The sequence below is a fragment of the Gymnoscopelus braueri genome (genome assembly GCF_963280865.1).
Source record: "Gymnoscopelus braueri genome assembly, chromosome: 21".
Classification (NCBI taxonomy): Eukaryota; Metazoa; Chordata; class Actinopteri; order Myctophiformes; family Myctophidae; genus Gymnoscopelus; species Gymnoscopelus braueri.
This window is the reverse complement of record NC_137623.1, coordinates 32,687,509-32,700,621: the sequence shown is the minus strand read 5'-3', so window position 1 is coordinate 32,700,621 and position 13,113 is coordinate 32,687,509. Positions and strand designations below refer to the sequence as shown.

The 13,113-nt window shown below is 43.8% G+C and overlaps 1 protein-coding gene across 1 annotated transcript in view; it reads left to right on the top strand.

Annotated features, from left to right (window-relative positions):
• LOC308076966 (cadherin-18-like) overlaps positions 1-13,113 on the top strand; it is a gene marked incomplete at both ends in the record, with an annotated part of 130,693 nt that overhangs the window by 79,035 nt on the left and 38,545 nt on the right. Inside the window, 2 exons of the mRNA XM_080417491.1 lie at positions 449-570; positions 3,915-4,032. Of these exons, the coding sequence (XP_080273617.1) occupies positions 449-570; positions 3,915-4,032 (240 nt within the window). The remainder of the gene's footprint in view (positions 1-448; positions 571-3,914; positions 4,033-13,113) is intronic.

The window sequence follows — 13,113 nt, the reverse complement described above, 5'->3', positions numbered from 1 at the left end:
ATTTGCACGATACAAAAAAAAAAATGCAGATCTACAAGCTCATAGCACTTGGTGCCGCGCTATGAGCTTGTAGATCTGCTATTTCTGAATAGCCCAAAGAAATCTAAAATGACAGAGATGCGTTCCCGGATTAAATGGGTTATTATTGGGTTAAGCCGGGTTGGCTTCTGTGTTGTTGTTCGATCGGCCACGGCAAACAGCAGAATGTCCATCCTGTTCACGTCCTGTGATTAGGAGCAAAATGTATTATAATAATAGCACAATATTTCTCAACTAAAGTTGCTCTTTGCCAGTGACCCTGCGTCAGGACATCCTGCGACCCACTTTTTGGGACCTGACCGTCTGGTTGAGAAACGTTGTGCTGCTGTGCAGATGGCTACTCAGCACGGCTTATTAATCATACATGAATTCTGTTTCTTTCTTCCCATTTCACTTCCTTTCATCACAGAGAACCCCAGCCTCATCAATCACGTCCCTGTCACTGTTCAGGTGCTAGACGTGAATGACAACCCGCCGGAAATCGCCACAGACGAAGAGGTCATTGTGTGCGAGAGTTCAAAGCCAGGGCAGGTGAGTGTCTCATTATAGACCATGCTAAACACTGTAATGCACCCCCCCCCTCTCTCTCTCTCTCTATCTCTCTCTCTCTCTCTCTCATGCATTTGCTCATTCTCTATTTCTCCCACATCTCTCCCCAGATGCACATATAAACCAGTGCACCTACAGTACACACACACACACACACACACACACACACACACACACACACACACGCTCGCGTGCGAATAACCGCACCCGCAGGTGCTGAGAGCTGAGTATTATCTCCAAGCAGCTGCTGTGGCCACATGCATTATGCAGTGAACTGTTGTTTGCACTAGCAGTTTAGGTTCTGCGCTGAGAGTCAAACAGCTAGAACATTCCAAAAAGGAGAGAGCTGGTTAATCGTCTTATTTATTTATTTATTTATTCATTTATTCATGCATTTATTTATTCATTTGTTATTGTGAAAACGTATAATTTGCCTACAGTACAGTATAATGACATTATACCCAAAATAGGGACGCCAGGGTGTGTGTGTGTGTGTGTTTGGGCAGAGAATGATGGGGGTGCCAAACACATGTAAAGAGATGTCAGTGGGGAGAAAAGAGCTGAAATCTGCTGACATATTTATGGCTTCAGTCTGTCTTTTCATATAATTACTGTGCTTTTTTGTACAGTATGTCAAGACTTGACTTGCCCATTGGTAACCATTAGGCTAATAATTGACAATTACATAAACTAAGGCCAATTTTCGAAAATAACAGATTCCCTCTCTCTATTCTCTGTGTACTCCCACTTTTCACTTATTCTGCCTTATATCAGAGCTATCATGAAGGATGCTGGGCTTGTATCACAAGGAAAGTTGTCACTTCAATGTGTTTTGCTTGTGTCGGTTGAGGTGTTCTTATAAGCCCTGTGTTGCAACTCTCCTTTTTTGGGGGGTCCTGTTTTACTATTTTAATAGTATGTGCAAGAAAGCAACACAGATAAATAGCAATGTATAAACTGTGCTTGTGTCACATGTCTACCCATGGTGTCCTAATTGGTTCATCTTCAGGTCAGGAAACGTTTACTCCTCTTGTTGTTGGTTAGATGTCCAACATAGCTCAATGACAAAATGACTGAATGAACCCTCCGATAGGCTATTTGCCTGTTTATGCTATTGGCCAGAAAATCCTGTTTTCTAGTCATACACAGGGGTCATCAATATGTCCGTACACGGACAAATGTGTCCGTGGCAAAGACTTGGTCTTGTCCGTGGCAAACTTTTGATTTACACACCATAATAATGTTCTTATTTTGTTTCCAGGTTTTCTTCAGAATGTGTATGACTCCGATTTACTATGACACCATATATGACACATTAGGAGTCCTACTAGTACTAGTGGTTCTAAAATGTTTTATTTGCAAGGACCACCATAACTCTGAGAGTGTACAAATGGGTGGTTCCATTGGTACACTCTCAGAGTTACAGACCTGCTATATGGTCATTCAGGGCTAGCTCTTTATGTGTTTCTGGAAATAATGTTGTCCACTCATTTTGTATGTCCGTGGCAAACATTTAATTTTGACCAAAATGTCCACCACAAGACGGCATGGTGATGACCCCTGGTCATACAATATTGCCATTGAAAGACAAAAAGTACCATGGCACACTTTATCATGAAGATTTGCAGAGCCTTGCAACCTGTTCACCACGAACCAGGGGGGCTTCAAAACTCTGCAGGGGTCTAAGGGTTCAAATCCACCGCTATAGTCACACTGGTGTGCAGAGTGTATATAAAGTGTATATATAGTCTAGACTCTAGTCTAGACGGACACAATTGGCCATATTCAGGGGAGGTTGATCATTATCACGGTGCTGCTGACTCCCATGGTCTGGGGCAGTATGACGCAATCTGGGGGTGCTGTACAGTACTGTAGGTCACAGCAAAACCAGGTGCAGAATAAATTATGCGCTAACAAGCAAAACACTAGCAGCACAGTTAGCACAACAACAACAAGCCTACGTTAGCCTGAACAACCAAAACCAAAACACTTAACAGCAGAGCAGCAGTGTTACAAATGTAAATTGATTCGCTACCACAGGTCCTGCATAGACAATAAAACAGTGTTAATTAAACAGTGTTACATAAAGGCGTGAAAACCTGGAATTACAGGGTACCCACTAGTTAGTTGTCGATGTGTTTCTAGTGAAACCTCTCACATGGTGGGCTATATCCAATCTGTCCAGGATGTTATTGTGCACATGCATTACAGCCAGATGTGTCCACCCCTTCTGGCTCATGTTGTCAAGGTTTTAAGATGTGAACTCAGCTGGAGAATGATCTTTCCTGACAAGGCAGCTGAACACAGGGAGGCACAGAAAAAGTTCAACAAACATCTCAACCTCTTTGAACAGCCCCCTCGTTTGTGGATGCCGCGCAAGTCTTGGCAACCTCCTGGGCAGAGCGGAATGATTTTTTTTCTTCCTAGGCCAGGTCAGACATTAAAGTCAGCTGTAATTCCAGGCGTGATCCGTTGACCCTCATTCAGTCCAGAACATTTTTGATTGGCTGCAGCCTATTGGGATCAATTTGCCTTGCAGTTTGGCATATCTGAACTGCAGCGGATGTATCGGTCTGTCTGTTTGTTTGCTTGCATGTATGTGTGTGTGGAAATTACCAGATACAATAGGTAGGCTCTAGACTTGATATGAGCAATAAATAATAGATAGAAACCAGACAGCAGCAATGAGGGAGGCTTCTCTCTGAACAGTAGAAGTAGGATGGAGGCAGACACTATATCCTTCCGATGGAGCCCCCCCCCCCCTCATCTCGTGACAAAAAATTGGTTTGCCGGTTAAAGGAAGGATCGAGAGCTCGTCACAGCACTCGACCATTCCTTATCACAGCTCCCTGCCTTGTTGGGGTGTGTTAGGTCACTGTTCTCCCGGGCCCTGAGTTCTCTCTGTCCCGGCGCTCACAGAGCCTCCTACGGTGTAAGTGTAACAAGCTGACAAAAGGAGCAATAGGGATCCCGCGGTGCGCTCCCCTGTCACTGATTGATGCTAAACCCCCCTCCCTGGCAAAAGCCAAACAGTGACAAATCCTGGTACAACCGTGTCGGTCTCCTTCACAGTGTAGTCAGGTAGAAGAGAGCAAGAGGACAGGGGAGAGTTCCTAAGCCAGCTGTTATGATGAAAATGGCGAACCGATTGTGATGAACTAATCATTACACAGAGAGCTGAGTGTGTGTATTGGATGTGAGCGTGAAGTGATTTAACAAAGGGCTATGTGAAAGGTGCAGGTGTATTGCCTCGTGCTTCACAACAACCAGGCGCTGGCTTACACGTGCGCTTCCTTCTGTTCCTCTGAAAAAAAACAAAACAACAGGTGATCCAGACGATCACGGCAGTGGACAAGGACGACTTCGCCAACGGACAGCGGTTCTCTTTCGCCCTGCCGAGCGAGTTGCCTCTTAATCCCAACTTCACCCTAAAGGACAATGAAGGTAATTAAAGCAATCAATGTGTTTGTGTGTTTTTCTTATGAGTTTTCTCCCTGCTAAACCCTCCCTAAATACGCTCTGCCTTTAGGGAAAGTGGCTCGTCCCTCATCATCGCTCACTTTCAGAGTTCCAATAACAATCCCTTCGGACCGTTGAATCCCACATACCTTGGAGGTGTAATTATAAATGTGTGCTTTGTCGATCAAGGGTGTCGCTGGCATTTTGAGACACATTGACTGGCATTGAGTGAGTTGTGCGTGTGCGTGTACGTGTGCTTGTGTGTGCATGTGAGCGAGCGAGCGCGCGCTGCGCGCGTGCGTGCGTGCGTGCGTGCGTGCGTGCGTGCGTGCGTGCGTGCGTGCGTGCGTGCGTGCGTGCGTGCGCGTGCATGTGCGTGCGTGCGTGCGTGTGCGAGCGTGTGCGTGCGTGCGTGCGTTTGTGTCACGTAGGGCTGTTGTTTTACCAATTATTTCTTTATTTTGCGAATGCAAAGTCCCTAAGCCAAGCGGTTACCTCCTGATCTGCTGTATGGAGGGCGACTATAATAGTCCTCCTTTCATCAGTCTTTGGAAAGGGCAAGCTTCGATGATGTGCCGCGTTGTTTGACACCAGGTGTTTTTTCCCAAGCTGATTGGATGGTATAGTCAGCTGCGAGGGTGTTCTTCCAAATTGGTCGTCTAGATCAGCTAGTTCTCAACCTTTGGGTTGGGATCCCCAAGGGGGGGGGGGGTCCCCAGATGACAGTTAAGTGACAATTTAAGGATTTTTTTCTTTTTCTTAAAAAGAAAGAAAGAAAGAAAGAAAAAAGACCATTACTGCATCAAGAGTAATGAACAAACTGTACTACTATACAACAAACTATGGCCAAATTGTCAAATAATATAAGAAAGAGGCAAACATTGTGAAAATAGCTGACCTACAAGCTCACAACGCCTCCAGCTATCGGCTATTTTCACAATATATATCTGTGGAACCGAGTCGAACCGAGTCAATCTCTCTCTCTCTCTCTCTCTCTCTCTCTCTCTCTCTCTCTCTCTCTCTCTCTCTCTCTCTCTCTCTCTCTCTCTCTCTCTCTCTCTCTCTCTCTCTCTCTCTCTCTCTCTCTCTCTCTCTCTCTCTCTCTCACACACACCCTCCTCCAGCGTTACAGTGTGCTGACGAGGTAATGGCCCAGATGGGTGTTGCTATGGCAACTGTTCTGGTCTCAGGTGCCATACCTAGCCCCCAGGACGGTCTCAGCAGACAATCACCAGGCTTTAAAAACCCTGAGCCTAAACAATCTCAGCAGTTACTCTTTGACAGAGAGACAGAGAGACAGAGAGACAGAGAGAGACAGACAGACAGACAGACAGACAGACAGACAGACAGACAGACAGACAGACAGACAGACAGACAGACAGACAGACAGACAGACAGACAGACAGACAGACAGACAGACAGACAGACAGACAGACAGACAGACAGACAGACTTTCTTTACTGGAGTATTTCCAATTGTCTATGCTTGTACTTCTACTCCACTACATCTCAGAGTAGATGTTGTACTTTTACTCCAGTACAAGTATTTGAAAACTTTAGTTACTAGTTACTTTGTAGATTTTGATTATTATTGCAAAACATACATTAACCACTTCAGCACTGTATGCATCTGCCTTTTGTGAAAATCTACAAGCTCACAACGTGTCACAAAGTGGCGCGTTGTGAGCTTGTAAATCTGCTATTTTCAAAGGGATTTTATATATTTGAAAACTTGTGAATTGCGACCTTCTGCATAATGAGTACTTTTACTGTATAGGTACTTTTATGTACATTTTGAATACCAAACCTGTACTTGTAACAAGACTATTTCTACAATAGGGTATTGATACTTTTACTTTAAGTAGAACAATTTGAGTACTTCTTCCATCACTGGGGAAGGTGAAATAGGAGAGGAGAGACAGGTGGAGAGTCAGAAAGAGAGAATAACAGAGAGAGGGGAGAGATCAGAAAAAAATCAATGTGATAATAGGAGATAAGTCTGTTTAGCCCTTGGTCCTGCAGCTTCACGTGTCACCCCCCATTCACTTTGCCCACTTCTATTTTATTGATGTGTGGAGGCGTTTTTTTTCTTTTTTTTTTTGTACTGTGTTCATCCAAGTGGCACTCACAGGTACTCCACCTGTCCTTCCAATTGACAGCCGAGAGAGTTCAGACACTTCAACAGAGGCAAGGGCCACCTTGCAGTCACCATTAAAGAGACGGAGAACAGTAAAAAGTAAACAAGTGCGACGTTTTCTTTGAGTATGTCTACAAGGCAATGACAAGAATTGTGCCTTTGTTGTTGTTTTTCTAACCCATTTAAACCCGGGAAAGCATCATTTTTAGATTTTAACCACTTTGACCATTATTTTATACTTTGGCTATTGAAAAATAGCAGATATACAAGCAGGGCCGGATTAACCCTTCATGGTGCCCTATGCTACGACCCGTTTCGGTGCCCCCCGGGACGGTTTTGTTAGGGGGACAAAAATGACCCTTCACCGGCGCGTGTCACCATTTTAGCAATCCTTCAGCAGCAGCTACTTCTAAATTTTGGCGCTTTTCGGCGATATAGTTCTGTCTTCTTTCGTTTTCTCCACGCCGTTTGGTGCCAACCCAAGGTTGGTGCCCTGTGCTTCAGCACCTAAAGCCCTTCCGTTAAGCTGGCACTGTATGCAATCTGTAGATCTGCATTTTTATTACATTTTATCATTTGTGACAAATCTTTGAATATATATATTTTTTTCCTTTTTTGTACACATCTTTGCTTCTGGGGGTCCCTGAAATAAAATATTTTGAGATGGGTGGGGTCGGCGGCCAAATACATATCACCTTGGGGGTCCTTGACATGAAAAAGTTCGAGAACCAGTGATATAGCAACATTCAGAAAACTGTTATGAATTAGAAGGCATTTGTAGAATCGGCCTCAGGTCTTAATGGGTTCAAAACGATTTTAAGCCACAAAAGCTCAGAGGAGCACACACACACACACACACGCTCTTTTGCTGCAAGACACAACTACGCCGCTCACCGCGGTTATATACACTTTCAGGGCTGGAAACTGTTCAGTGCAACCCACACAGCCTTCCACTGTTTATCACTGGTATAGCTGTCTTGTAGAACCACAGTTCCTCCACTGTTCACCGCTGTGATCTTCCCAGTTCAATCACAGGCTCTGTCTATGGCCCACTGAGCAGCTCGACTGTTGAAACGGAGCTTTATGCGTTTTGCGCCAAAAGGAGGGGAGAGCATTTCTTATTCACGCCCAGACTCCAGCAGCTGGCCTGCATGGGCTACAAACAAGAAGTAACCTTCAAGTCAAAAGGCAGCTTGTCTAATCTCTGGGCTGCAGTCGGCTTTACATACACGACACGTATAATTTATATATCAGGACAAGCAGCGTTGGTTGATCCATGGCTTCGAAACCGATTCCTCAGATGCCTGAGCTTCATGTCACTATGCCTATTGATCGTGTGATCTCTAAGATCTAGCCATTGTATTATAGATCCGAGATCTGAGAAAAACTGTTCTCAAAGTTCAACCCGTTCCATGTTCAGCCACTGAACATCCCGGGTGGTTTTAGTGAACCAGCATAGCACGCATATTCACTCATATTCACCACTTAATTGTGGGGACTCACACTAATCATATACAATCACTGTGATTAATACATGATTTGGTTATGAAAGTAATACGAGCGCATGACACACGTGACATGATGTCCCTGGGCCCCGGCTGCATCTCCCCTCTCCCGCAATTGTCAGCATGTCATAAATATAATATCTTTGAGTTACTAAGTTACAATTTGTTTTTGACTCTGATAGACTATGAGCCTATAATTCATACTCCATAGTAGGAGGTTGTCATGTGCGAATATACATGTAGCGGACATGGGGTAATAATTATGGGAAACAATAATGATAATTATGAAAATATTGAAAATATTTTCTGAAAAATCAAAATATGAATTTTCACCAAAAATTAAGGAATTGTGCAAATTAAGGGATTAATTTGCACCTCAACACAACCATGAAAAAGGCTACGCAAGAATCTTTGACACAGTATGATGCATGGGTTCTGGTTAGGGAATGATTGGAAATATTTGCTTTGAAATCACTTGGAAAAAGGACCTTCGTTTATATCAAAATAATGTGTTTATTAAGATAAATCCTAGGATAATAAAACAACCAATGACATGGGGAAAAGAACAATAGATCAATACTTCATAAGCTGATGAAACCGGTTAAAATCTCAACAATATACAACATAACAGATCTACAATCTAATCAGATCGAATGGCCACATTTTAATATACTAAAGGAGAAGAAGGGATTAAAGTCATAACGAAAAGAGAAAGATCAATGATCAAAAATAGCTAATCTGCCCTCAAAACTACACTCAGTTGCCACCCCACATGTGAAATGCATTATGCTCGCCTGTCCATTGGGGGAGGGGCGAAGATGATTCTTTGGTCTCTGGTGGAGAGACCATGAGGCTGTGGCTAGCAGGTTTAGCTAGTGTCCAGGCAGTTGTCATCTAGGAGCATCTGGCTTTGGCTGGAGAGCGTCCTCAGTCTCCACTCAACTCGGATTGAGGAGACAGGATGTGTGGCTTTTGGCCCACGTGTTAGAAGGAGCGGAGCAGCTTTTCAGCAGGAGCAGGAGCAGGAGCAGGCATCTGGCTTTGGCTGGACGTAGGCCCGTGGTTCTTCTCGTGGGGTGGACCTGAGGCGTTGGCTAGCATGGATAGCTAGTGTCTGTGCAGTAGTGTAGAACAGGGTGTCACCCGTGTGGAGAGGGGGAAGGGACTTCTCGTCGACCTTCTGTTGTTGCGTCGTCAGGAGAGAGGCGTGGGGGGATTTGGCACCCCGGGGAGAGCAGAAAGAAGGGACTCAGGGATGAGTCGACCCCCTGGTCATCGAGAGCGCCGTGGAAGAGAGATAGAGAGAACTGGGTGACCAGTCCTCTTTATAGTTGGAAGGAGGGGTCTTCCTCCTTCTTGGCCCATTGGGGGCGTGTTGAAGGCGGCTGTGTGTGGCAACCTTCCTTACTATTATGAAAAACTAAACTTATCTGCTAAGTACCTTGGGGATTTCCTATTAATCCATTGGACTGGATATTTGGAATCACAATGAATTAAGAATTGCCTAGATATTAAACATGACGGCATTATGTACAACAGCAAGCAGTTAAACATTGAAGTCGAATTTACCAGAGAAGCATCACATTTAGAAACACCAAAGTTCATATTTTTGTTGTAGTCCTTTGTTGTAGACAATAATTATATATTTTAAAGTGACAAAACATGACACGAAAAAGGTTTATTCACATAAACTTTGTTGCTCATTGTCTTGTGCTCAGTTAGTGTGTCACACTGTGGCAGAAAAGCAGGACATTCTTTTCATGTCATAAAAGTTTAAGGTTTCTCTTATCTCTGGAACGCCAGGCTGTGGGTCTCTGGTGAGACCATTCCAGGGGGCAATAAAAGGTTTTTGCCTATGCCGCCATCCTGAGAGAGTCTGTGCTCCCTCTGAGGGGGAGGGGGGGGTCTTTTGCGATGGGCCCAGTTATGGCTTTATCAAAACCGAAAACCATAGTCATTCGTTTTCTGTGTCCATACCTGGTCCGATATCACTACAGACCTCCCCTTAGTTATCAAGGTCAGACGAAACGAAACGTTGACGTCACGACCTTTGATAACACAAAAGAAAATGTTAGAGGACAACAGGAACATAGAAAGCATAGCATCTGCATTCACATGTCAATGGCAACTCTTTCCTTAAGCTGATCTAGTGACACTGGATCCGACTGCTTGAAAGAAAATTACGTATTAGGCATTGGCAGTCACTGTCTGTTTCTTATTTTCTGAGAGGGTAATCACAAACACACCTAAGAAAACCTTATAAATCAGAGAACAAAAAGGGAAAACTCCTAAACATTCACACAACGATTATACGTAGTTTTGTCTTCACAGGTAGGCTTTGGGTTACCTATAGTGAAATGGGCCTAAGTGTACTGCTCACGATGGTGTGAGTGGAAATGTGGCGGTACAGGTACAGGTTAAAGTTTGTATGTTTTTTTAGCTAAGGTTAAGAAGTTGCTGCAGATTTGAGAACCTATATAACAAGGGTCTTGCTCCTCCCCTTAGTCACATCCTGTGTGCAGAGACAAGAATTTCTATATAGCTGAATTGACTGAACAACACTACAAGTCTTAGTTGGTCCAGTTCCTGTTAACTGGGTTCTTGTAGCAACCATCATACATCACTATCAGTGTAATACACTTTTGGTAGGATAAAGAGGGGAAATCACACTAAATGTGGGTGGAGTTACAGTGTACTTTGTTAGTAGCATGCTTTTAATCCACCTAGGGTTAGTAAAATATTCAAGCACACAAACCAGACAGTGTTCATTATCATAGAATGACTGAGGAGGTTAGTTAGGTGAGACACAAAATGAACTTGTTAAGCGTCTTGGGGAGAGGCCATGTTATTTTGAGTAACCTGATCTACCTTTTATGAACACATTTGACTGTTGACTCTTTACTATTTTACCAGTTTGATGGGGTGCATTTATACATTTGTTTGTATGTCAATGCAGTTTTGCTGCATGTCTATAAACATTGCAACCTGTTAACGCCAATGGAATGGAATCAAGCAGTTAACTTGACAAAAAGTTTTACATTTTGAAAACAACAGACATATATATATACCGGACCCCCCTGATGTTACAGATGAAACACGAACTGTTGTGAAGTGGTGTCATCTGAAACATTGGTTTTTATCAAGGTGAGCTAAACGCGATTAGGACTTCTCCAATTCTTGTTGTCACGGACTGGGCTTGAATTTTGTGTGGCAGCGTGTGCGCGTGCCTTCTTTTGCCGTCGTGATTGTTTGGGGATCTCAGCTGGGAGCTGTTTTACACACTCAACAGGGTTCTCATGTTTTGTCCCAGAGTTATCCCGTGAGGGAGGGCGACCGCGGTCGTTTGAGGAGGACCGAGCACATCTCCAGGAGGGAGCTTGGTGGTCGTCCCCCCTGTATAAACCATGGTCGTCCTGTCTCTTGGGCTGCCAACTATCGATTTGGGCGTCAACAATTTTATGCGATGCCCTTTGAGGTTCATTGCATTCTCTATCAAAAGCTTGCCGTGCCAGATTGCGTAAATCAGCTGCACGCTTTTTAGAATTGATTCCAATAGGAATGTGCTTTTTAATGGAAGGGTGTAAATTATTCAAGAACAAATCCTTGAAATTCACATTTTCCTCCATATCCGGCACATTTTTGTTACCAAAAAATGCAATCCTCAAACGGTTATAAAAGAGATTAACTTTTTCACCTTCGTGTTGGCAGACGGACACGGCGGACAAGAGACCTCCTAAAGCTCGGTGGTCAGCAAATTCTTCAATTATCGCTTGACACAGAACGGGCCAATTTGCTCGGACCTCGTCTGTCTGTCGCCTGATAAAGCCAGTTACCTCGCGGTTTGCGGTTTGATAAATCAATTTAACCTTGGTATCTGTGTCACTTACACCACATTCTGCTAAGTGATAATCTATATCATCTAAGTAAATGTGTGTGTCTTTAGATTCACCGGGCTTTGGGTCGAAATTTGGGATGAATTTCGCAACTTTGGCTAAGTCGGTATTACTCAGCAGATGTGCCGGCTCGCACCCCCCCGTGGTTTGAGGTAGGGGTACTGGTGCATTCAATGCTGCATAACCCCAGGCATATGGCTCGAGGGCAGGTTGCCCGACCGCCGGAGGTATGTTCTGAAAAGATTGGAAAGACGGTAACATGGCGGGCAAGCCATTTGAGGCGTGTCCTTGGACATAGTGTTCAGCTCGAATGGGTGGTCTATCTACCAGAGGCTGCTGCTTTGTCACAGGGTAATGATCATAGTGAGGCTGACCAGAGAGTGCTTGTGATTGGCCTTGGAGGTCATGGAACCTTTTAGCAAAGTCATTCTCACTGATCCAATCACCCTTCTCGAGGAGCTCAGTTCTATCCTGCAATTGAGTGACACTGTCTTGTGCTATTTGTAACTTGACACTGTTTTGCATGAAGTTTTCTGCGATGAGCAGTTGTAGTTCACTGACAGTGTCTTGCAGTTGACCAATTTGCTGTTTGGCTAAGGTTATCTCACCATTTTGTTGCGTTTTCGCTTGCTCCAATCCTATGTTAAGGTTCTGTAGCATGGTGATGTAACCTGTTGCCGCATTCAGCATAGCTGTGTGCTGTTGTGTGGCCTGTACGGCTGCATCCAACATTGCAGTTTGCTGTTTTATTTGGTGTTGTGCCACTTCTAACTGAGTATTTTGCTGGCCTAAATCGGTTCTCAGCATTGTGTTGGTTTGTAGAGCACATCCCGTCTGTTCTATGTCTGTTTGACCTTTAGCTGTTTTAAAAGGTGTAACCAGGTGACATGCTCCAGTCTGACTCATATCTCTATCAAAGTCAAATTGAACAGTGTCTTGCAGTTTAGGGTCAAGGCTGTCTGTTAGAAACTCCAAGGCACGTTTTATTGTGTATACAATTGAGTGTAACACGTGACGTAGCCCTTTTAAAGGATCTACGTATATTAAAACTAACCCCAATATCACTGTAAACAATGTTATTAACTGCCCGATTATATCGGTGTAGCTGGGTGGAGTGGAGGGCTCAGACATCTTGTTGCGTTACTCGCTCTTTCTATGACTAATCAGTCGGACTCGACAGGGAAGTCTCACTTATGGGAAGTAAACTCCAAAAATTAATCCAAAAAAAACTTTTTTTTTTTTTTATTCAAATAATTTTATCCATTTATAAAAACCTCAGAATAAACGTGAACAATCTGCAAAGTATCTTTGGCGACCGAAACGTTGAAAAACTGACGGTATTATGACCGAAAATACTTTGCAATTGTCAGATCCATTGTGTTTGTTTCACAAAAGGTGAAATAATTTGTACAATACTACAGGTTAGTCTTAGAATAGAGTTAGAACGAGAAACTATACCCAAACTCAAAGTGTATTAACCTTTAAATAACATCGGCCCTTTACCATAGAAGTGTTTACACTGCCAAAGTATG